Below are 26,373 nucleotides of genomic sequence, written 5' to 3' on the forward strand. Positions count from 1 at the left end.
AATTTAAAAAAAAAAAAAAAAAAAACGAGAGGGGGGGTTTTTCCACCTCCGCCCCCCTCCCCTTTTAGTCGCCTTTTTACGACAAGCGGGGAAATAGTGGGAATATTTTCATTCCTATCCCCAGGGATAAAATATATAATATAAATTATATATATTAATATATAATTATTAAATATATATTATTAAAATATAAAAATATATATTTTTTTTTTGCTTTGTCGCTTTCCCCCCGCGTTTGCGAGGTGGAAAGGAAACAGACAAAAGAAAGGGCCCCAACCCCACCCCCATAATATGTATATACAACCCCACACAACAAAATAAATCCCTACACGTTTTCCCAGGGTTTACCCCAGACCTTCACATCCCGTTTAAATCCACGCCGCAGTACCCCGGGGTAACCACATCGCTCCAATTCACTCTTTTCCCTTGCCCTCCTTTCACCCTCCTGCTGTTCAGGCCCCGATCACACAAAAATTTTTTTACCCCATCTTTCCCCCTCCAATTTGGTCTCCTTTCCCCCTTTCCTCCACCTCCGACACATATTCCTCTTGGTCATCTTTCCTCACCTTCTCTCCTGTCCCCAAAAACCTTTTCAAAACCCCCTTTTCTGCTCTCTAAACCACGCCTTTTTATTTCCACACATCTTCCCACCCCTACGTTACTTTCCGATCAAACCCCCTCACACCACACAGCCTCAAAAATTTATTTCCAAAAAACACCCTCCTCCTGCGAAAACTTTCAACCACGCCTCACAACCAACAACATTGTGGAACCCTATTCCCTTAAAATACCCCTTTTTGCTTTCCCAGATAAGGGGTTTTCGCTTCCAACATTCTCAAGGCTCCAGAATTTTCACCCTCCCCCCCCCACCCTAGACCACTTCCCCCCTTCCATGGTTCCATCCGCTGCCAAACCATCCCCGATATCTAAAACATTTACTTCTCCATTTTTTTTTCCATTCAAACTCACCTCCAAATTTCTTGACCCTCAAACCACTGTACCCAATAAAATTCTCTTATTCACATTTACTCTTAACTTCTTTCTTTCCCCACTTTTCCAAACTCAGTACCAGCTTTGCAGTTTTTACTGAAACACCACCCCGCTGATCTCAGCGAAAAAAACAACTGACTCATTCCCCAACTCTCTATCCCCAACAGACTTCATACTTCCCCTCTTCCAAAACCTTGCATTACCTCCCTCAACCCCCTCCATAAACAAATTAAACAACCCGGAGACATCACACACCCCGCCCCAAACCTCATCCGAAACAATCACTTTCCCCTCCCCTACCGAACTTCTTTACACCCATAAAAACTTTTCACTGCTTTTAACAATTTGCCCCCAACCTAATTTAAAACCTTCCAAGAGCATCTCAAACAACTCATCATATGCCCTTTCCAAAACCATAAATGCTAATACAAACCATTTGTTTTCTAAGTATTTTCACATCATTCTTCAAAAGGAAAAACCTAATCCCCCAATCCTTACCCCCTTCTGAAACCCACGCTTTCCCCAATCTGATCTCTTTTTCTGCCCCTTTACTCTTCAATCAATCCCTCCCCTATAATTTCCAAATACCAACAAACTTGACCTTGTAATTGAGCACTCACTCTATCCCCCTTTTCCTTGTACAATGGCATATGCAAGCATTCCGCAATCTCAGGCACCCCCACCATGAATCATACATACATTTAAAAAACCTTACCAACCCGTCAACAATACATCCCACACCCCTTTTTTAAAAAATTCCACTTTTAATATTTCATTCATTAACACCCTCGGAAAAAAATTGTGATGTAACAAATCTGGCTTTGAGTATCAGCCCACTCCCCCCTAAGTTTTTTTTCGAATAGGGTTTATGTACAGCTTTAAAGAATATGTATTAAAAAACAATTTTTAAAAAAATTTTGGGTATATAAATGTTTATTTATTTATTTTGCTTTGCGCTGTCTCCTGCATTTGCGAGGGAGCGCAAGGGGAAAAACGAAAAAAAGGGCCCAAAACCCCCCCCAAAACCCTGTATATACATAACTCACACACCAAATAACAAACCCATACATTTAAAGTAACATATATACCCCAAAGAAATATACATATATATCTTCCCCTAATTCATACTGCTGCCTTTTTTTATTCCATCGCACCTCGCCCCCACATGGAAATCTGGAAACAAAAAAGGGTATGTTGATGGATAGTGCTTAACAATCTTGTATGGCTGCGACCTGGGCATGGTAGAGTGTGGGAAGGGGGGATGGATGTGCTGGAAAGAGTGTTTGAGGACAATATTTGGGGTGAGGTGGTTTTAACGAGTAAAATAATGTAAAGGTAAGAGAGATGTGTGGAAATAAAAAAATGTGGGGTTGAAGAAGAAGCATTCAAACTCACCTCCCAATTGACTTGACCCTCAACCCTACTGTACCTAATAACCTTGCTCTTATTCACATTTACTCTTAACTTTCTTCTTTCACACACTTTACCAAACTCAGTCACCAGCTTCTGCAGTTTCTCACATGAATCAGCCACCAGCACTGTATCATCAGCGAACAACAACTGACTCACTTCCCAAGCTCTCTCATCCCCAACAGACTTCATACTTGCCCCTCTTTCCAAAACTCTTGCATTTACCTCCCTAACAACCCCATCCATAAACAAATTAAACAACCATGGAGACATCACACACCCCTGCTGCAAACCTACATTCACTGAGAACCAATCACTTTCCTCTCTTCCTACACGTACACATGCCTTACATCCTCGATAAAATATATATATATATATATATATATATATATATATATATATATATATATATATATATATATATATATATATATATATATATATATTTTTTTTTTTTTTTTTTTTTTCCAAAAGAAGGAACAGAGAATTGGGCCAGGCGAGGGTATCTCCTCAAAGGCCCAGTCCTCCGTTCCCAACACCACCTCGCTAACGCGGGAAATGGCGAATTGTTTGAAAGAAAGAAAAGAAAATATATATATATATATATATATATATATTTATATTATACTTTGTCGCTGTCTCCCGCGTTTGCGAGGTAGCGCAAGGAAACAGACGAAAGAAATGGCCCAACCCCCACATACACATGTATATACATACGTCCACACAAGCAAATATACATACCTACACAGCTTTCCATGGTTTACCCCAGACGCTTCACATGCCTTGATTCAATCCACTGACAGCACGTCAACCCCGGTATACAACATCGCTCCAATTCACTCTATTCCTTGCCCTCCTTTCACCCTCCTGCATGTTCAGGCCCCGATCACACAAAATCTTTTTCACTCCATCTTTCCACCTCCAATTTGGTCTCCCTCTTCTCCTCGTTCCCTCCACCTCCGACACATATATCCTCTTGGTCAATCTTTCCTCACTCATTCTCTCCATGTGCCCAAACCACTTCAAAACACCCTCTTCTGCTCTCTCAACCATGCTCTTTTTATTTCCACACATCTCTCTTACCCTTACATTACTCACTCGATCAAACCACCTCACACCACACATTGTCCTCAAACATCTCATTTCCAGCACATCCATCCTCCTGCGCACAACTCTATCCATAGCCCACGCCTCGCAACCATACAACATTGTTGGAACCATGAGTCATACATACATTAAATAACCTTACCAACCAGTCAACAATACAGTCATCCCCTTTTTTAATAAATTCCACTGCAATACCATCCAAACCTGCTGCCTTGCCGGCTTTCATCTTCCGCAAAGCTTTCACTACCTCTTCTCTGTTTACCAAATCATTTTCCCTAACCCTCTCACTTTGCACACCACCTCGACCAAAACACCCTATATCTGCCACTCTATCATCAAACACATTCAACAAACCTTCAAAATACTCACTCCATCTCCTCCTCACATCACCACTACTTGTTATCACCGCCCCATTTGCGCCCTTCACTGAAGTTCCCATTTGCTCCCTTGTCTTACGCACTTTATTTACCTCCTTCCAGAACATCTTTTTATTCTCCCTAAAATTTAATGATACTCTCTCACCCCAACTCTCATTTGCCCTTTTTTTCACCTCTTGCACCTTTCTCTTGACCTCCTGTCTCTTTTTTTTTATACGTCTCCCACTCAATTTCATTTTTTTCCCTGCAAAAATCATCCAAATGCCTCTCTCTTCTCTTTCACTAATACTCTTACTTCTTCATCCCATCACTCACTACCCTTTCTAATCAACCCACCTCCCACTCCTCTCATGCCACAAGCATCTTTTGTGCAATCCATCACTGATTCCCTAAATACATCCCATTCCTCCCCCACTCCCCTTACTTCCATTGTTCTCACCTTTTTCCATTCTGTACTCAGTCTCTCCTGGTACTTCCTCACACAGGTCTCCTTCCCAAGCTCACTTACTCCATGGTTGTTTAATTTGTTTATGGATGGGGTTGTTAGGGAGGTAAATGCAAGAGTTTTGGAAAGAGGGGCAAGTATGAAGTCTGTTGGGGATGAGAGAGCTTGGGAAGTGAGTCAGTTGTTGTTCGCTGATGATACAGCGCTGGTGGCTGATTCATGTGAGAAACTGCAGAAGCTGGTGACTGAGTTTGGTAAAGTGTGTGGAAGAAGAAAGTTAATAGTAAATGTGAATAAGAGCAAGGTTATTAGGTACAGTAGGGCTGAGGGTCAAGTCAATTGGGAGGTGAGTTTGAATGGAGAAAAACTGGAGGAAGTGAAGTGTTTTAGATATCTGGGAGTGAATCTGGCAGCGGATGGAACCATGGAAGCGGAAGTGGATCGTAGGGTGTGGGAGGGGGCGAAAATTCTGGGGGCCTTGAAGAATGTGTGGAAGTCGAGAACATTATCTCGGAAAGCAAAAATGGGTATGTTTGAAGGAATAGTGGTTCCAACAATGTTGTATGGTTGCGAGGCGTGGGCTATGGATAGAGTTGTGCGCAGGAGGATGGATGTGCTGGAAATGAGATGTTTGAGGACAATGTGTGGTGTGAGGTGGTTTGATCGAGTGAGTAACGTAAGGGTAAGAGAGATGTGTGGAAATAAAAAGAGCGTGGTTGAGAGAGCAGAAGAGGGTGTTTTGAAGTGGTTTGGGCACATGGAGAGAATGAGTGAGGAAAGATTGACCAAGAGGATATATGTGTCGGAGGTGGAGGGAACGAGGAGAAGAGGGAGACCAAATTGGAGGTGGAAAGATGGAGTGAAAAATATTTTGTGTGATCGGGGCCTGAACATGCAGGAGGGTGAAAGGAGGGCAAGGAATAGAGTGAATTGGATCGATGTGGTATACCGGGGTTGACGTGCTGTCAGTGGATTGAATCAGGGCATGTGAAGCGTCTGGGGTAAACCATGGAAAGCTGTGTAGGTATGTATATTTGCGTGTGTGGACGTATGTATATACATGTGTATGGGGGGGGTTGGGCCATTTCTTTCGTCTGTTTCCTTGCGCTACCTCGCAAACGCGGGAGACAGCAACAAAGTATAATAAAAAAAAATAATATATATATATATATATATATATATATATATATAATGCAAATGAGTGGGATATGTATAAAAGAAAGAGGCAGGAGGTCAAGAGAAAGGTGCAAGAGGTGAAAAAGAGGGCAAATGAGAGTTGGGGTGAGAGAGTATCATTAAATTTTAGGGAGAATAAAAAGATGTTTTGGAAGGAGGTAAATAAAGTGCGTAAGACAAGGGAACAAATGGGAACTTCAGTGAAGGGGGCTAATGGAGAGGTGATAACAAGTAGTGGTGATGTGAGAAGGAGATGGAGTGAGTATTTTGAAGGTTTGTTGAAAGTGTTTGATGATAGAGTGGCAGATATAGGGTGTTTTGGTCGAGGTGGTGTGCAAAGTGAGAGGGTTAGGGAAAATGATTTGGTAAACAGAGTAGAGGTATTAAAAGCTTTGCGGAAGATGAAAGCCGGCAAGGCAGCAGGTTTGGATGGTATTGCAGTGGAATTTATTAAAAAAAGGGGGTGACTGTATTGTTGACTGGTTGGTAAGGTTATTTAACGTATGTATGATTCATGGTGAGGTGCCTGAGGATTGGCTGAATGCTTGCATAGTGCCATTGTACAAAGGCAAAGGGGATAAGAGTGAGTGCTCAAATTACAGAGGTATAAGTTTGTCGAGTATTCCTGGCAAATTATATGGGAGGGTATTGATTGAGAGGGTGAAGGCATGTACAGAGCATCAGATTGGGGAAGAGCAGTGTGGTGTCAGAAGTGGTAGAGGATGTGTGGATCAGGTGTTTGCTTTGAAGAATGTATGTGAGAAATACTTAGAAAAACAAATGGATTTGTATGTAGCATTTATGGATCTGGAGAAGGCATATGATAGAGTTGATAGAGATGCTCTGAGGAAGGTATTAAGAATATATGGTGTGGGAGGCAAGTTGTTAGAAGCGGTGAAAAGTTTTTATTGAGGAGGAAAGGCATGTGTACGTGTAGGAAGAGAGGAAAGTGATTGGTTCTCAGTGAATGTAGGTTTGTGGCAGGGGTGTGTGATGTCTCCATAGTTGTTTAATTTTTTTATGGATGGTGTTGTCAGTGAGGTGAATGCAAGAGTTTTGGAAAGAGGGGCAAGTATGCAGTCCGTTGTGGATGAGAGAGCTTGGGAAGTGAGTCAGTTGTTTTTCGCTGATCATATAGCGCTGGGGGCTGATTCATGTGAGAAACTGCAGAAGCTGGTGACTGAGTTTGGTAAAGTGTGTGGAAGAAGAAAGCTAAGAGTAAATGTGAATAAGAGCAAGGTTATTAGGTACATATATATATGTACATATATATATATGAATGAGTGTCTTAGTGGTTTTGATGCACGAGACCGGGTTATAGTGTTGGGTGATTTGAATGCAAAGGTGAGTAATGTGGCAGTTGAGGGAATAATTGGTATACATGGGGTGTTCAGTGTTGTAAATGGAAATGGTGAAGAGCTTGTAGATTTATGTGCTGAAAAAGGACTGATGATTGGGAATACCTGGTTTAAAAAGCGAGATGTACATAAGTATACTTATGTAAGTAGGAGAGATGGCCAGAGAGCGTTATTGGATTAAGTGTTAATTGACAGGCGCGCGAAAGAGAGACTTTTGGATGTTAATGTGCTGAGAGGTGCAACTGGAGGGATGTCTGATCATTATCTTGTGGAGGCTAAGGTGAAGATTTGTATGGGTTTTCAGAAAAGAAGAGTGAAAGTTGGGGTGAAGACGGTGGTGAGAGTAAGTGAGCTTGGGAAGGAGACTTGTGTGAGGAAGTACCAGGAGAGACTGAGTACAGAATGGAAAAAGGTGAGAACAATGGAAGTAAGGGGAGTGGGGGAGGAATGGGATGTGTTTAAGGAAGCAGTGATGGCTTGCGCAAAAGATGCTTGTGGCATGAGAAGCGTGAGAGGTGGGTTGATTAGAAAGGGTAGTGAGTGGTGGGATGAAGAAGTAAGAGTATTAGTGAAAGAGAAGAGAGAGGCATTTGGATGATTTTTGCAGGGAAAAAATGAAATTGAGTGGGAGACGTATAAAAGAAAGAGACAGGAGGTCAAGAGAAAGGTGCAAGAGGTGAAAAAAAGGGCAAATGAGAGTTGGGGTGAGAGAGTATCATTAAATTTTAGGGAGAATAAAAAGATGTTCTGGAAGGAGGTAAATAAAGTGCGTAAGACAAGGGAGCAAATGGGAACTTCAGTGAAGGGCGCAAATGGGGAGGTGATAACAAGTAGTGGTGATGTGAGAAGGAGATGGAGTGAGTATTTTGAAGGTTTGCTGAATGTGTTTGATGATAGAGTGGCAGATATAGGGTGTTTTGGTCGAGGTGGTGTGCAAAGTGCGAGGGTTAGGGACAATGAGTTGGTAAACAGAGAAGAGGTAGTAAAAGCTTTGCGGAAGATGAAAGCCGGCAAGGCAGCAGGTTTGGATGGTATTGCAGTGGAATTTATTAAAAAAGGGGGTGACTGTATTGTTGACTGGTTGGTAAGGTTATTTAATGTATGTATGACTCATGGTGAGGTGCCTGAGGATTGGCGGAATGCGTGCATAGTGCCATTGTACAAAGGCAAAGGGGATAAGAGTGAGTGCTCAAATTACAGAGGTATAAGTTTGTTGAGTATTCCTGGCAAATTATATGGGAGGATATTGATTGAGAGGGTGAAGGCATGTACAGAGCATCAGATTGGGGAAGAGCAGTGTGGTTTCAGAAGTGGTAGAGGATGTGTGGATCAGGTGTTTGCTTTGAAAAATGTATGTGAGAAATACTTAGAAAAGCAAATGGATTTGTATGTAGCATTTATGGATCTGGAGAAGGCATATGATAGAGTTGATAGAGATGCTCTGTGGAAGGTATTAAGAATATATGGTGTGGGAGGCAAGTTGTTAGAAGCAGTGAAAAGTTTTTATCGAGGATGTAAGGCATGTGTACGTGTAGGAAGAGAGGAAAGTGATTGGTTCTCAGTGAATGTAGGTTTGCGGCAGGGGTGTGTGATGTCTCCATGGTTGTTTATGGATGGGGTTGTTAGGGAGGTGAATGCAAGAGTTTTGGAAAGAGGGGCAAGTATGAAGTCTGTTGGGGATGAGAGAGCTTGGGAAGTGAGTCAGTTGTTGTTCGCTGATGATACAGCGCTGGTGGCTGATTCATGTGAGAAACTGCAGAAGCTGGTGACTGAGTTTGGTAAAGTGTGTGAAAGAAGAAAGTTAAGAGTAAATGTGAATAAGAGCAAGGTTATTAGGTACAGTAGGGCTGAGGGTCAATTCAATTGGGAGGTGAGTTTGAATGGAGAAAAACGGGAGGAAGTGAAGTGTTTTAGATATCTGGGAGTGGATCTGGCAGCGGATGGAACCATGGAAGCGGAAGTGGATCATAGGGTGGGGGAGGGGGCGAAAATTCTGGGAGCCTTGAAGAATGTGTGGAAGTCGAGAACATTATCTCGGAAAGCAAAAATGGGTATGTTTGAAGGAATAGTGGTTCCAACAATGTTGTATGGTTGCGAGGCGTGGACTATGGATAGAGTTGTGCGCAGGAGGATGGATGTGCTGGAAATGAGATGTTTGAGGACAATGTGTGGTGTGAGGTGGTTTGATCGAGTAAGTAACGTAAGGGTAAGAGAGATGTGTGGAAAAGAGCGTGGTTGAGAGAGCAGACGAGGGTGTTTTGAAATGGTTTGGTCACATGGAGAGAATGAGTGAGGAAAGATTGACCAAGAGGATATATGTGTCGGAGGTGGAGGGAACGAGGAGAAGAGGGAGACCAAATTGGAGGTGGAAAGATGGAGTGAAAAATATTTTGTGTGATCGGGGCCTGAACATGCAGGAGGGTGAAAGGAGGGCAAGGAATAGAGTGAATTGGATCGATGTGGTATACCGGGGTTGACGTGCTGTCAGTGGATTGAATCAAGGCATGTGTATGGGGGTGGGTTGGGCCATTTCTTTCGTCTGTTTCCTTGCGCTACCTCGCAAACGCGGGAGACAGCGGAAAAAAAAAAATATATATATATATATAATATATATATATATATATATATATATATATATATATATATATATATATATATATATATATATATATTCATACCACTACTATTTGCCATTTCCCGCATTAGCGAGGTAGCGTTAAGAACAGAGGACTAGGCCTTTGAGGGAATATCCTCACCTGGCCCCCTTCTCTGTTCCTTCTTTTGGAAAATTAAGAAAAAAATGAGAGGGGAGAATTTCCAGCCCCCCGCTCCCTTCCCTTTTAGTCGCCTTCTAGAACACGCAGGAAAATGTGGGAAGTATTCTTTCTCCCCTATGCCCAGGGATAATACATATATATATATATATATATATATATATATATATATATATATATATATATATATATATATATATATATATCTTTTCTTTCTTTTAAACTATCCGCCATTTCCCGCATTAGCGAGGTAGCGTTAAGAACAGAGGACTGGGCCTTTGTGGAATATCCTCACCTGGCCCCCCTCTGTTCCTTCTTTTGGAAAATTAAAAAAAAAAAAAAAAAAAACGAGAGGGGAGGATTTCCAGCCTCCTGCTCCCTCCCCTTTTAGTCGCCTTTTACGACAAGCAGGGAATACGTGGGAAGTATTCTTCATCTCCTATCCCCAGGGATAAAATATATATATATATATATATATATATATATATATATATATATATATATATATATATATATATATATATATATATATATATTTTTTTTTGCTTTGTCGCTGTCTCCCGCGTTTGCGAGGTAGCGCAAGGAAACAGACGAAAGAAATGGCCCAACCCACCCCCATACATATGTATATACATACGTCCACACACGCAAAATATACATACCTACACAGCTTTCCATGGTTTACCCCAGACGCTTCACATGCCCCGATTCAATCCACTGACAGCACGTCAACCCCGGTATACCACATCGCTCCAATTCACTCTATTCCTTGCCCTCCTTTCACCCTCCTGCATGTTCAGGCCCCGATCACACAAAATCTTTTTCACTCCATCTTTCCACCTCCAATTTGGTCTCCCTCTTCTCCTCGTTCCCTCCACCTCCGACACATATATCCTCTTGGTCAATCTTTCCTCACTCATTCTCTCCATGTGCCCAAACCATTTCAAAACACCCTCTTCTGCTCTCTCAACCACGCTCTTTTTATTTCCACACATCTCTCTTACCCGTACGTTACTTACTCGATCAAACCACCTCACACCACACATTGTCCTCAAACATCTCATTTCCAGCACATCCATCCTCCTGCGCACAACTCTATTCATAGCCCACGCCTCACAACCATACAACATTGTTGGAACCACTATTCCTTCAAACATACCCATTTTTGCTTTCCGAGATAATGTTCTCGACTTCCACACATTCTTCAAGGCTCCCAGAATTTTCACCCTCTCCCCCACCCTATGATCCACTTCCGCTTCCATGGTTCCATCCGCTGCCAGATCCACTCCCAGATATCTAAAACACTTCACTTCCTCCAGTTTTTCTCCATTCAAACTCACCTCCCAATTGACTTGACCCTCAACCCTACTGTACCTAATAACCTTGCTCTTATTCACATTTACTCTTAACTTTCTTCTTTCACACACTTTACCAAACTCAGTCACCAGCTTCTGCAGTTTCTCACATGAATCAGCCACCAGCGCTGTATCATCAGCGAACAACAACTGACTCACTTCCCAAGCTCTCTCATCCCCAACAGACTTCATACTTGCCCCTCTTTCCAAAACTCTTGCATTCACCTCCCTAACAACCCCATCCATAAACAAATTAAACAACCATGGAGACATCACACACCCCTGCCGCAAACCTACATTCACTGAGAACCAATCACTTTCCTCTCCTCCTACACGTACACATGCTTTACATCCTCGATAAAAACTTTTCACTGCTTCTAACAATTTGCCTCCCACACCATATATTCTTAAAACCTTCCACAGAGCATCTCAATCAACTCTATCATATGCCTTCTCCAGATCCATAAATGCTACATACAAATCCATTTGTTTTCTAAGTATTTCTCACATACATTCTTCAAAGGAAACACCTAATCCACACATCCTCTACCACTTCTGAAACCACACTGCTCTTCCCCAATCTGATGCTCTGTACATGCCTTCACTCTCTCAATCAATACCCTCCCATATAATTTACCAAGAATACTCAACAAACTTGTACCTCTGTAATATGAGCACTCACTCTTATCCCCTTTGCCTTTGTACAATGGCACTATGCAAGCATTCCGCCAATCCTCAGGCACCTCACCATGAATCATACATACATTAAATAACCTTACCAACCAGTCAACAATACAGTCACCCCCTTTTTTAATAAATTCCACTTGTTAATATTTCATTCATTAACACCCCTCGGACAAAATTGTGATGTAACAGAATCTGGCTTCTGATGTATCACTGCCCACTCCCCCATAAGTTTGTTCGAATAGGGGTTTACTGTACAGCTTAAAGAGATATGTATATATAAACATATATATATATATATGGATATATATATATGTTTATTTATTTATTTTGCTTTGTCGCTGTCTCCTGCATTTGCGAGGTAGCGCAAGGAAACACGAAATAAATGGCCCAACCCACCCCCATACACATGTATATACATACACATCCACACACGCAAATATACATACCTATACATCTTAATGTACACATATATATACACACAGACATATACATATATATACATGTCCATAATTCATACTGTCTGCCTTTATTTATTCCCATCGCCACCTCGCCACACATGGAAGTCTCGGAAAGCAAAAATGGGTATGTTGATAGGAATAGTGCTTCCAACAATCTTGTATGGCTGCGAGCCGTGGGCTATGGATAGAGTTGTGCGTAGGAGGATGGATGTGCTGGAAATGAGATGTTTGAGGACAATATTTGGTGTGAGGTGGTTTGAACGAGTAAGTAATGTAAAGGTAAGAGAGATGTGTGGAAATAAAAAAGTGTGTGGTTGAGAGAGCAGAAGAGGGTGTTTTGAAATGGTTTGGTCACATGGAAAGAATGAGTGAGGAAAGATTGACCAAGAGGATATATGTGTCAGAAGTGGAGGGAACAAGGAGAAGTGCGAGACTAAATTGGAGGTGGAAAGATGTAGTGAAAAAGATTTTGAGTCATCGGGGCCTGAACATGCAGGAGGGTGAAAGGCGCGCAAGGAGTAGAGTGAATTGGAACGATGTGGTATACTGGGGTCGACATGCTGTTAATGGATTGAATCGGCATGTAAAGCATCTGGGGTAAACCATGGAAAGTTCTGTGGGGCCTGGATGTGGAAAGGGAGCTGTGGTTTCGGGCATTATTACATGACAGCTGGAGACTGAGTGTGAACAAATGGGGCCTTTGTTGTCTTTTCCTAGCGCTATGTCGCACACATGAGGGGGGAGGGGGATGTTTTTCCATGTGTGGCGAGGGGAATAAATAAAGGCAGACAGTATGAATTATGTACATGTGTATATATGTATATGTCTGTATGTGTATATATATGTGTACATTAAGATGTATAGGTTTGTATATTTGAGTGTGTGGACGTGTATGTATATACATGTGTATGGGGGTGGGTTGGGCCATTTCTTTCGTCTGTTTCCTTGCGCTACCTCGCAAACGCGGGAGACAGCGACAAAGCAAAAAAAAAATAGGAAAATAAGAAATAAGATATATTCATTCAAACTTATCCCCCAATTGACTTGACCCTTAACCCAACTGTAAACCTAATAACCTTGCTCTTGTTTACGTTTACTCTTAACTTTCTTCTTTCACACACTTTACCAAACTCAGTCACCAGCTTCTGCAGTTTCTCCCATGAATCAGGCAACAGTGCTGTATCATCAGCGAACAACAACCGACTCACTTTCCAAGCTCTCTCATCCACAACAGACTGCATACTTGCCCCTCTTTCCAAAACTCTTGCATTCACCTCCCTAACAACCCCATCCATAAACAAATTAAACAACCATGGAGACATCACACACCCCTGCCGCAAACCTACATTCACTGAGAACCAATCACTTTCCTCTCTTCCTACACGTACACATGCCTTACATCCTCGATAAAAACTTTTCACTGCTTCTAACAACTTGCCTCCCACACCATATATCCTTAATACCTTCCACAGAGCATCTCTATCAACTCTATCATATGCCTTCTCCAGATCCACAAATGCTACATACAAATCCATTTGCTTTTCTAAGTATTTCTCACGTACATTCTTCAAAGCAAACACCTGATCCACACATCCTCTACCACTTCTGAAACCACACTGCTCTTCCCCAATCTGATGCTCTGTATATGCCTTCACCCTCTCAATCAATACCCTCCCAGATAATTTGCCAGGAATACTCAACAAACTTATACCTCTGTAATTTGAGCACTCACTCTTATCCCCTTTGCCTTTGTACAATGGCACTATGCACGCATTCCGCCAATCCTCAGGCACCTCACCATGAATCATACATACATTACATAACCTTACCAACCAGTCAACAATAAAGTCACCCCCTTTTTTAATAGATTGCACTGCAATACTATCCAAACCTGCTGCCTTGCTGGCTTTCATCTTCCGCAAAGCTTTTACTACCTCTTCTCTTTTTACCAAATCATTTTCCCTAACCCTCTCACTTTGTACACCACCTCGACCAAAACACCCTATATCTGCCACTCTATCATCAAACACATTCAACAAACCTTCAAAATACTCACTCCATCTCCTTCTCACATCACCACTACTTGTTATCACCTCTCCATTAGCCCCCTTCACTGAAGTTCCCATTTGCTCCCTTGTCTTACACACTTTATTTACCTCCTTCCAAAACATCTTTTCATTCTCCCTAAAATTTTTATGATACTCTCTCACCCCAACTCTCATTTGCCCTCTTTTTCACCTCTTGCACCTTTCTTTTGACCTCCAGACTCTTTCTTTTATAAATCTCCTACTCATTTGCATTTTTTCCCTGCAAAAATTGTCCAAATGCCTCTCTCTTCTCTTTCACTAATAATCTTACTTCTTCATCCCACCACTCGCTACCCTTTCTGATCAACCCACCTCTCACGCTTCTCATGCCACAAGCATCTTTTGCGCAAGCCATCACTGCTTCCTTAAACACATCCCATTCCTCCCCCACTCCCCTTACTTCCTTTACTCTCACCTTTTTCCATTCTGTACTCAGTCTCTCCTGGCACTACCTCACACAAGTATCCTTCCCAAGCTCACTTACTCTCACCACTCTCTTCACCCCAACATTCTCCCTTCTTTTCTGAAAACCCCTACAAATCTTCACCTTCGCCTCCACAAGATAATGATCAGACATCCCTCCAGCTGCACCTCTCAGCACATTAACATCCAAAAGTCTCTCTTTCGTGTGCCTATCAATTAACACACAATCCAATAATGCTCTCTGGCCATCTCTCCTACTTACATACATATACTTATGTATATCTCGCTTTTTAAACCAGGTATTCCCAATCACCAGTCCTTTCTCAGTACACAAATCCACAAGCTCTTCACCATTTCCATTTACAACACTGAACACCCCATGTATAGTAATTATTCCCTGAACTGCTACATTACTCACCTTTGCATTCAAATCACCCATCACTATAACCCGGTCGCGTGCATCAAAACCACTAACACACTCATTCAGGTGATCCCAAAACACTTGCCTCTCATGATCTTTCTTCTCATGCCCAGGTGCATATGCACCAATAATCACCCATCTCTCTCCATCAACTTTCAGTTTCACCCATATCAATCTAGAATTTACTTTCTTACACTCTATCACATACTCCCACAACTTCTGTTTCAGGAGTAGTGCTACTCCTTCCCTTGCTCTTGTCCCGTCACTAACCCCTGACTTTACTCCCAAGTGTTTTAGATATCTGGGAGTGGATCTGGCAGCGGATGGAACCATGGAAGCGGAAGTGAATCATAGGGTGGGGGAGGGGGTGAAAATTCTGGGAGCCTTGAAGAATGTTTGGAAGTCGAGAACATTATCTCGGAAAGCAAAAATGGGTGTTTGAAGGAATAGTGGTTCCAACAATGTTGTATGGTTGCGAGGCATGGGCTATGGATAGAGTTGTGCGCAGGAGGGTGGATGTGCTGGAAATGAGATGTTTGAGGACAATATGTGGTGTGAGGTGGTTTGATCGAGTAAGTAATGTAAGGGTGAGAGAGATGTGTGGAAATAAAAAGAGTATGGTTGAGAGAGCAGAAGAGGGTGTTTTGAAATGGTTTGGGCACATGGAGAGAATGAGTGAGGAAAGATTGACCAAGAGGATACATGTGTCAGGGGTGGAGGGAACGAGAAGTGGGAGACCAAATTGGAGGTGGAAAGATGGAGTGAAAAAGATTTTGAGTGATCGGGGCCTGAACATGCAGGAGGGTGAAAGGCATGCAAGGAATAGAGTGAATTGGAATGATGTGGTATATCGGGATCGACGTGCTGTGAATGGATTGAACCAGGGCATGTGAAGCGTCTGGGGTAAACCATGGAAAGTTGTGTGGGGCCTGGATGTGGAAAGGGAGCTGTGGTTTCGGTGCATTATTACATGACAGATAGAGACTGAGTGTGAATGAATGGGGCTTTTGTTGTCTTTTCCTTGCACTACCCCGCACACATGAGGGGGGAGGGGGTTGTTATTCCATGTGTGGGGAGGTGGCGATGGGAATAAATAAAGGCAGACTATGAATTATGTACATGTGTATACATGTATATGTCTGTGTGTGTATATATATGTGTACATTGAGATGTATAGGTATGTATATATGCGTGTGTGGACGTGTATGTATATATATATGTGTATGTGGGTGGGTTGGGCCATTTCTTTCGTCTGTTTTCTTGCGCTACATCGCTAATGCGGGAGACAGCGACAAAGCAAAAAAAATACAAATAAGTAAATAAATATATTCACCTCTCTAACAACCCCATCCATAAACAAATTAACCATGGAGACATCACACACCCTTGCTGCAAGCCAATGTTCACTGAGAACCAATCACTTTCCTCTCTTCCTACACGCTGTTTTCAAAGCCATTTAAAACACTGATCCATCCTAGGTTGTTTCCAACATTAATCAAAACACCACCTCCTGCCTTTGCTGTTTTCAATATCAACTAAAACACCATCCTTGCTTAGTACAAACGATATTTAATGAACAATTTGTATTCAAGTGCTGCTACTTTGGTTTATTCTTATTTATTTATTCATTTTTACACCTAATCGCCATCTCCTGCATCAGTGAGGTAGTGCAAGGGAACAGATGAGGAATGGCCCAACCCACCCACATACACATGTGCCCATACATGCACATATACATTTCAACGTAGACATATACATACATACAAATTTACATATTCATACGTGCTGCCTACATCCATTCCCGTTGCCACCCCGCCACATATGAAATAGCATTCCCCCACCCTCCACGAGGTAGTGCCAGGAAAAGACAAAAAAGGCCACATTCACTCACAGTCAGTCTCTAGCTGTCGTTCATATAGTTTAATTATGCTTCTGATATTGCAATTATGTTCAGTTTCTCTGTGATAGCATATCAGCTCATTTTAGTTTGAAATAATGCTCCAAGAATTTGGGTATGAAGCTAATTTTGCTTTGCAACTTATGAGGCCTTTAGAAATAAATTTTCTGGGCCCATTTTACAAGACTATCATAACTGGTGTGCATGTTTGAAGCTTTCCTAATATGTGTCCTTAATATGTGCTTGTGTGCAGCAGTAGGAATGGGAAACCATTTATCTCCAGTCGGTTTATGATATGGATTTGACCTCTTCTGCCCTGTTGCCTACCTGGCTTGTTTATGCTTCTCCCTGGTAGGTGACCTCAAGCTGTCCTATTCTGTCTTTTCCCCTACCTGCCTCTTTTCCAACTTGTACCAGCTGACCCAACCTGTCATATTCTCCCACTGCCTTGTTCCTTACCTCTACCTGTAAAGTGACTTCTACTATCTCATTAGTGAAAACTAGCTATCCTACACTGTTATGTTCACCACCTTCCATATTCCCTATATGCACCTGGTTTATGACTTCCAAATGACCTATCCTGCCATGTTCCCTATCACCCTGAATCCCTCTTTCAGTATTTGCATATTTCAAGCAGCTGATTACTTTATTTCAATTAATAAATCTTTTATTCTTGTCTGTCATGCTACTATGGTGGGCTTTACAGATTTCATTCAAATGGAGACCATTCCAACCAAATGGGCTTTTATCCCAGCTAAAATGATCCCATAAATCAATAGAGAAACATTTTCTTCTTACTCTCTGAGATCCTTGATTCTGTTAATCCAAAACATTGTACTGAGAGCAGAGGAAATTGTCAAATATGGGCAAAATTACCAATATAACCAACTTCCTCTGAATTTCTTTAAATCTGCAAACGAGATCCTTATACTTCGTTAAAATATCTTCAGATCTATTACTGGCTATATTAATTCCCACCTGGACAAGGATAGTCTCATCCTTGGGAGAGATTAAGTCGTCATCAAGCTTCCCTAGTAACCAAGCCCACTTCATTTTCACTACTCTTCCTAATTTCTACCATTCTTTTCTCAAACACATCACGAAACACACATGAAACTAACTTTTCTTGTTCCCTAAGAGGATGTCCTGGGTGAACTCCCTCACATATAGAGGACAACTGCAACAAGTGCCATTTTGCATAGCAGTAAGGTGAACTCGAAGCGTCAAAACTCGGTCACTCACAACAGAGGTTTGACCAAAATTGAGAGCTGTTGGAGTTAAGGGTTAGAGAAGGGATAGAAAAGTAAAGACAGAGAGGGAAGAGAGAGGGGGTAACAATAGTTTAAAGAGATAGGGGCAAACAGAGAAGGACTGAAAAGGAGTTGGAAGGTAAGGACAGAGAGTTGAGGTAAAAATACAGACAAGAGAAAGGGATAGGGATGATAGGATAAGAAGGGACAGAAAGTGGATGTTAAGGAGAGAGAAGGGATAGAAAGAAAAGGAAGAAGAGAGATAAAACAGAGAGAAGTGACAGGGAGAAGGAAGGAAGGAGAAAAGAAGGAGAGGAAGGAGGGACAGATGAAGGAGAGGGAGGTAAAAGCACGAGATAGGAAGAGGGATGTAAATGTGGAAGAGATAGGGAGAAGTGGGTAAACAGAGAGAGGGAGAGGAAAGAAAGGAATGATGAAATAGGAAGGAAAAGGTAAATGCAGAGAAGAGAGAGGGAGGTAAAGAAATAGGAAACAGGGAGAGGGAGGTAATGACATATGGTATTAGGAGAGGGAGGTAAGCATACTGAAGGGAAAGGGAGGTATGAATGGAGAAGGTAGAGGAAGGTAAGAATAAGGTGATGGAGATAAGGACTGAGAAAAGATAGAGAGTTAAGATTAAATAGAAGATATGGGGGAAAGGAGGGAAGGATAGAGAGAAGGGGGATGAAGGAAGTAAGGATAAAATAAAGGAACTGTAATAGAGATGATCATGCACTCCTCCATACTGGACATGACATTTCCCATCACTGTAGTTATACTGAACCAACCCTCTCACACAGTGTTCCATCAGAGACAGTAAAAGAGCAACACAGTTAACTTTAAACCCAGGTTTTCAAGTTCTAAGTGGTCATCAATATTTACGATCTGTGCTTCCGTGAAAAGACTATAGCATGTTTATGTGGGTCGTCTCACCTGTTTCGACGTAAGGGTTGAAGGGTAGGACGATGGCGACAACAAGGGTGCCATGAGGAGCCAGCTTAGTATGAATGTTTGCTAGGAGTGTCCTTGGAGTGTCGCAGCGATCAAGCAGGTTGAGACAAGTCACCACGTCGTACTGCAAGTCCTCCACCTCCTCCATCCAGGTCCAGGTGTTCAGTACCCTGCAATATGGCCATCTGCTGTACACATATTTCGTAAAAAACTAACACCCCCCTAAGTGTTAAGAGTTATTGCAATCACAGTGCTGGCATAGTGAGTTAGATGATTATCTGTTGTACATGTATGATGAATATACTGAACTATTCAAAAGCTTGAAAACAAGTGTGATTACTTTTTGTGTGCCACAGGGAGATAGTTTTACACTTGTGTTGCCCTCCCTCTCAACCCTGTACCACATCTTTACTCCTAAGTATTTATGCAAACACAAAGTCCACCCTATGCAAGGTACATATTTTAATGTTCAGCCCTTAGGGAAGGATAACCAGTTGGGTAGGCTGTGAACCAGCTGCTGCAACCAGGATTCAAGCATACACGAGTTATATAATGCTAATTGCTACACCACGGCGGACTGTGTGTGTGTGTGTTTGTAATTGCTACTTGCGTGTTACGAGGAGAGTTTTACACTTGGATCGCTCCTTCTCAACTTAAGTACTATGCCTTTACTAGTGTGTGTATGTGTACACACACACACACACACACACACACACACAGCCTAAGTCAGGTACTCATCAACTGACCAATCTTAATGGGACGATGAACACCTGCATTGGATGTGGGCCAACTGCCATGCCCTGGCTGTGAAACTAAACAGGCCTGACCCAGCCGGGCCCGTGCTCACTTACCTAAGACATCAACTTTATTATGCTCTCAGATACCTGTGTGGAATGGAGTCCACAAGTCATATCTATATCCCTTTAACAGTAATGACCCCCTGATACCATACACAAACATGTTACACTCTGGTCCCAGAACATTTAGGGTAAGTAATAAGGTCTGAAAATCACAAATAATTACAAAGTTTATGCGTGAGGTTTCTGCGAGAATGAGGTGTATAGTTTAATCCAATGCTGTGGCCCGACACTGTTGAGGTCAACACATGACAGCCTCACCACATCTATATAAAAAAGGCACTCCCAAGTGACCAGTTGTTACCAGTCTGTTGGGGGACAAGTGTATAGATCGAAATAAAATCTGTAGAACAAAAAGTGGGAAAAAGGGAAGCAACATCACAACAGACAAATAAGACAAAAGGCTCTTAATTCCACTCTGGATAAGCGAACAGCCATCCCAGATCAGAACTCCATACTGAAGTGAATAAAATTCCTATAGAATGTGGGGTTTGCATAGTGGAGGGCATGTTTATGCCCAACATGGTCACGTTACTGCAGGGTTGAACTGCGGTGCTCTTAAATTTATTAGTGAGAAATGACTGAGATTTAAGATATACAAGGAGAAGAAATTGGGTTGGTGCATTATTAAATTTCACCAGGTTTCTGATTCCATATTCAGAGATGCTGCACCTTTCAATAGCCGGAAATATGTTTAACACAAGAGAAAGAACAAGGATCAGAGTGAGGAGGGGAAGGAAAGTGAGTTGAAGTATGGAAACACCAGGAGAATAAGGAAGAGAGTAGGAGGATGAAGATATACAGTTCATGGAGAGAACTCTAAGGAAAGCCACTGATGATAAGAAAGGTGGGAGAAGTCACTCCATCAATGACTACTGCAAAGGTCAGATGAGCATGGCAGCTTTATATCATAAAATAGAGAAGCAAAAAAGCCAAATGAACGAAGTTCAGAAACCATAGACCAATACCGAAGCCTGTCAAACGTTTTCGAAATGTAGAAGGCCACAACAAAAGATTCACAAACGTCCCTGAGGAGGACAAAGGCATACAAACAGCAAGAGACCAACGGGTCCCTTCGAGGCTGCATGTGACAGAGGAAAAGGTATCAAGCTAATACATCAATGTGGCATGAGTAAAGATATGCATATTTAGAACAAAAATACTGTAACCTTTCCATACAACTAAGAAGGTACATAAAATGTCCGTCCATTATCGGAAATGTCTCAAAATATTTGTCAAGTCAATTCTTATTGTCTCTATGGTAAGTTTAATTACTTTATAGGTAAATAGGTAAATCATTCTTGATGAAGAAAAAGTACTTCGCCTCTTCTGAGGTAAAATGTTTGCCTTTTTGAGTTTGTAACCATTACTACAAGCGAAATTGGACGAATCTAGTAATTCAGTCTGCTCATATGATTTGTTTCTCAGCTCGGGAATCATCTTGGTAGCTGGCCTCTGTACTCTGTCCATTCTACGTCTTTTTTCAAATAGGGTGACCGAAACTGAACACAATATTCAGGGTGGGGAAGTGTCAAGGACTTGCTAAAAGTAAGGATAATTTCCCTGGACTTAGATTCGATAGCCCTACCGATAAGTCCAAGGATTTTGTTTGTCCATTTTATTTCTACTGCTTATGTGCACTGCTGACGTGGTTTTAGATCACCAGAGATTATTCTACCCAGGTCTTTTTTCCTCATTTACCTTCAGCAGTTCAAGAAAATTCATATTGGAGCTTGTCTTTCCATTTTCACTACCAATATGTAAAACTTTGCACTTACAGATATCAAAATTCATTTGTCACTTGCGAGTCCAGTCCATCAGTTTGATGCTGCAGACATTCAATTTTTGTTGTAGATTTATTTCCCAACATATAATCCTATTCGAATATCAATATCTTACAAAGCAGCCTGTTCTCAATATTGTTCATATATATGAGAAAGAGAACCGGCCAATGATTGATCCTTGAGGTACACCATTGGGTACGTTTACCATTATGAGGCTTGACCAATGATCACACCTTTGTTTAATGCCAGTCAACCAGTTCCCAAAACATGGAAATACAATCCCATCTATACCATGTGATAACTTTAGTATGTAACCTTTGATGTGGAACTTTATTGAATGCTTTCTGAAAATCTAGATAGATGACATCACCTGCTTTACTTTCATCATACATATGAACGGAATCATAAAGAAAATAAAAATTCGTCAGAAATTAACAATACCATAGAAAATAATGCTGTGAAGCTTTATTACGCGATCTTCTAAATGGTTTAGTCTTAACCTGAATGATGCTTTCCATAAAGTTACCAACCACAAAATCTACGCTAATTGGACGACAATATCCCGGAAGTGATGTACTACCTTTTTGAAAATATGTGTTAAATTAGCAAGCTTTCATTCCTCTGAAACTCTCCCCATAACAAGAGATTCATAGAAAAGAGTAGCCATGGTTTTCACTCTCATTTTTCGCTTTTTTCATTGTCCTTGGATAAAACTTATGTGACCTGCCATATCATTTATTTTTCATCCCATTTAGTGCTACTAATATATCTTTTTTCCTTCTGTCAATATGTTGCAAAACATTATCATCTCTTAGCATTGGAACTAGATTTGGGACACTAGCATAGCTTCAGTTGCAAATACAGATAAAAAAAAAAATGATATTAATCAATGTCTTTGCCATTATAGGCAACTATGAAAGTTAACGTGAAAGTAATGCGCCGGTGATCACTTTTACCAAATTTTCCTCCGAGTGTAAAACTGTTAAGGAGATCCTCCTATCTGGCTAGAGCTAAACACATTCTCGTCGCGAGTAGGTAGCACAACTAATTGTATTACGGCACTAACAAGCAGATTTTGGCATATTTCAATCCCAGAGCTACTGGAAAGAGGTTATGTTAAAATCTCCTTTGATGACTGAATCGTTTTCATTGCTGGTTTCTGTTATATGGTCATAAAGTCTTTCATCTATCTCTGGTGTCTGTGCTGGAGGCCTATAAACTAATCCTACTGTTATTTTCTTACGAAACTCGTCTTTGATTTCTATATGGACGGAGTCAATTTCATCAGCAGTTACAACATTTTTCAACAATGGATTGAAACAAGTTATAACATAGCAAGCCACCGCCTCTATTTTCCCTACAACTGTTGAAGATAGCGTGCCAAGGAATGGCGTACTCGGCAAAGTATTGTCCATTTCTAATATCTAACCAAGATTCCAAAATAACAACTGTATCATTATTTTCTTCCAATAAATATTCAGATACATAGCTTTTTTTTTTTCATTGGTCTGCGTGGGTACGGCAGTGCGGGACCCGTCTACGTAATCGTGGTTTGTAACCTCGATTTGACCTGTCTTATCGTGTTCGCTACCTGCCTTGTTCCTTGCCTCTTCTTGGGAACTGTATTTAAACTGATCTAATCTGTCTTTTCCCAGATCTGCCTCGTTCCCAAATGGTGGCGGCGGCTGATCCGTATCGCCATCTTCCCCCAACATCCAATCCCTTTCAATACCTGTGAAGTGACCTCTGCTACATGAAACCTAACCACTGGGTGTTCTACTCTACCTTCCTTGTTCCTTTCCTGCGTCAGGTATCTGACTTCTAGTTTACGTATCCTGCCGTGTTCATTATTATCCTGGATCTCTTAGTTTTCCTATATTCCAAGAACCAAACAAGTTTAAGTCCATCGAAAAAAAGACGCAGATATTCTCGTCTAACACTTGGCCAAGGCGGGGTTTCCCTGTTCCAATCACGAGACTTCTATCTCGGCTAAAATTATCTCACAAAAGACGTTTCACTCCACCGTACAGACAGCCTCAATTCCACCTTGTACTCCCAACACCGTTACTGGGGTTTACGTCATACCTGGAGAGCAATCCATATATAACTAACTTTCTTCGAACTTACAGATGAGATACTTATATTTCCTTACAATTCATTTATATTTCCCCTTGACTATATTGTTTGTCTTGATCTAGACAAATGTCAAATCCTCGGGAGTGTCTCAGACATTGTCATCAAAATTCCCTGGAATATTTTCGAAATTTTGAACCAGGAAGGCACAACTCACAACTCATCGTCCTGATCGCTAAGGACAGAATGATGCTTTGATCATCCTGTGCTTCATCCTCCAGTAAACTAAACATATCTTGAGTCTACACCAACCTTTCCTGAACCTCTCTTGCTTGTCAACAAGTCCACCTAGCTTTTGCACAGCGAGAGCACATCTCATTTTCCCACTGATTCATCCTAACATCTAATTTCTCTAACACCTCACTATTTTTCCCATTTCTAGATGCAGTTTTTTTAAACTGCACAAGAAACGTAAATTGAATTTCCTTAATGAACAAATCTCGGGAAAGGGGAGGATCATATAAGTGATCTACAGTTAGCAAGATAAACAAATTTATCAATCACAAGTTAAGAGGGACTGGTCAGCATCTCCCCATTTAGTATATACCGTAGCTCAGTGGCCGTAAGCAGATTGTAGATAGGAAAGTAAACAAACTACATGGCCACATCAGAAATTAGTCAGTCACATTTGAATATACTGGATTTGTTTCTCTTGGATGAGAAACTATGGCTTAAAGCTATCAAGTAATATGGCTTAATGCTGTGTGGTCATAGCTTTCACTTCATTCTTAGGCTCATGAGTAATGATGATTAAAATGACTTACGAGTAATGACGATTAATGGGCTCCTCACTAGTAATGATGATTAAAATGGCTTCTCATATGTAATGATGATTGAGGCTTATCATTTGTAATGATGGTTAAAATGGCTTCACATGAGTAATGTCAAGTAAAAGAACTCTTCATGAGTGATGATGATTAATAGGGCTCCTCATGAGTAATGATGATTAATAGGGTTCCTCATGAGTAATGATAATTAAAATGGATTCTCACGAGCTATGATGATTAATAGAGCTACTCTTGAGTAATGACTGAAAAGGCAAATTCGATCCAGAAATCAACTCCAAAGAAAATAAGTATATACACAAGTGCTCGGAGCATCATTACGAAACGCGATGAACTTATTATACCCTATGCAGTCAATGAAAAACAGAACATTATTGCAATCTCAGAAGCGTGGGTAAACTCTGAGAATAAACACTTAATATCAGAGTTCGCAATACCCGGATACAAACTATATGCGGGAGTTTTAATCTACGTTGATAACAATCTAAGTGCTATTAAGATAGGGAAAGTAGACACACTTACTTAAGACTCTTTATATTGACATTACCGACAAGTTCAAAAGTAAACTACGTCTCGGCAGTATTTACAGACCTCCTAAGCAAGAAGACGACGACGATAAGTGAAATCAAAACTACAGTAAACAGCAAAGACATTATAATAGTAGAAGACTTCCACAGTCCAAACATTAACTGGAACACGCTAACAGGTGACCGAGAGGGAACAAGACTAATGGAACTGATTGAAGACGCTTTACTAGAACAGGTGATTAAAAACAAAATACAGGTAAAAACATTCTTTATCTTGTCCTCACCAGCGCCACAAACTTAATCAACTCTTGCGAAGGAGGCGAGAGTCTGTCAAACAGCGATCACAGTTGGATTAGATTAGAGATAAATTTGGATTAGGAAATGAATATTAAGCTCTTGAACCTAAATTACAGGCAAGCAAATTTTGAAAACATTAGACTTGAAATTCGCAGTTCCAATTGGACAAACCTTCTTGACGTTCATACAGTAAAGGAAATGTGGAATAATTCTAAAAACACACTACTCGAGATTGGAGATAAACATATTCCACGAATTACGAGGAGAACTTGCAATATTTCAAAACCATCAAGAATGAATAGGAGAATAGAAGGACTAATTCGCCAAAAGAAAATATAAGAAATTCAAATCAATGGGAACCGATGAAAATCACCAGGAATTAATCAAAATCCAAAGAGAGTGTAAGAAGGTCATAAGACAAAGTAAACGCGAGGAAGAAAAACGAATTTCCTTGAAAGTTAAGAATAATCCTTAATAATCCTTCATATATATAAGACAAAGAAAGACAATAAATAATGAATCGGACAATTATGAAACGAACATGAAACACTAACCACTGACAAGGCAATGGCTACCATACTAAATTGTTATTCGATCTCCATATTCACAATTGAAGAAATCTCGAATACCGCAACCAATGAAAATGTTTCAAGGATCTGATGAAGAAGAGTTGAAGGTTAGTGAAATAAAGATCTTTGAAGTACTTAAATACCTAGACCAATTGAATCCTGACAAATCCAACGGCCCAGATAACTTAGCTCCAAGATTTTTAAAGGAGGTCAGGAAACAGCTGATATACCCCATAACAAAAACATTCAGCAAAT

General features: G+C 41.0%; 1 protein-coding gene across 8 annotated transcripts in view; it reads right to left on the reverse strand.

Moving 5' to 3' along the window:
- Positions 1-26,373, reverse strand: part of LOC139751382 (protein-L-histidine N-pros-methyltransferase-like) — a 744,750-nt gene that overhangs the window by 44,323 nt on the left and 674,054 nt on the right. For all 8 annotated transcript variants that reach the window (XM_071666753.1, XM_071666750.1, XM_071666751.1 and 5 more), the window contains one exon: positions 19,149-19,336. In XM_071666753.1, coding sequence (XP_071522854.1) covers positions 19,149-19,336 — 188 coding nt within the window. The remainder of the gene's footprint in view (positions 1-19,148; positions 19,337-26,373) is intronic.

The sequence above is a fragment of the Panulirus ornatus genome, chromosome 11 (genome assembly GCF_036320965.1).
Source record: "Panulirus ornatus isolate Po-2019 chromosome 11, ASM3632096v1, whole genome shotgun sequence".
Classification (NCBI taxonomy): domain Eukaryota; kingdom Metazoa; phylum Arthropoda; class Malacostraca; order Decapoda; family Palinuridae; genus Panulirus; species Panulirus ornatus.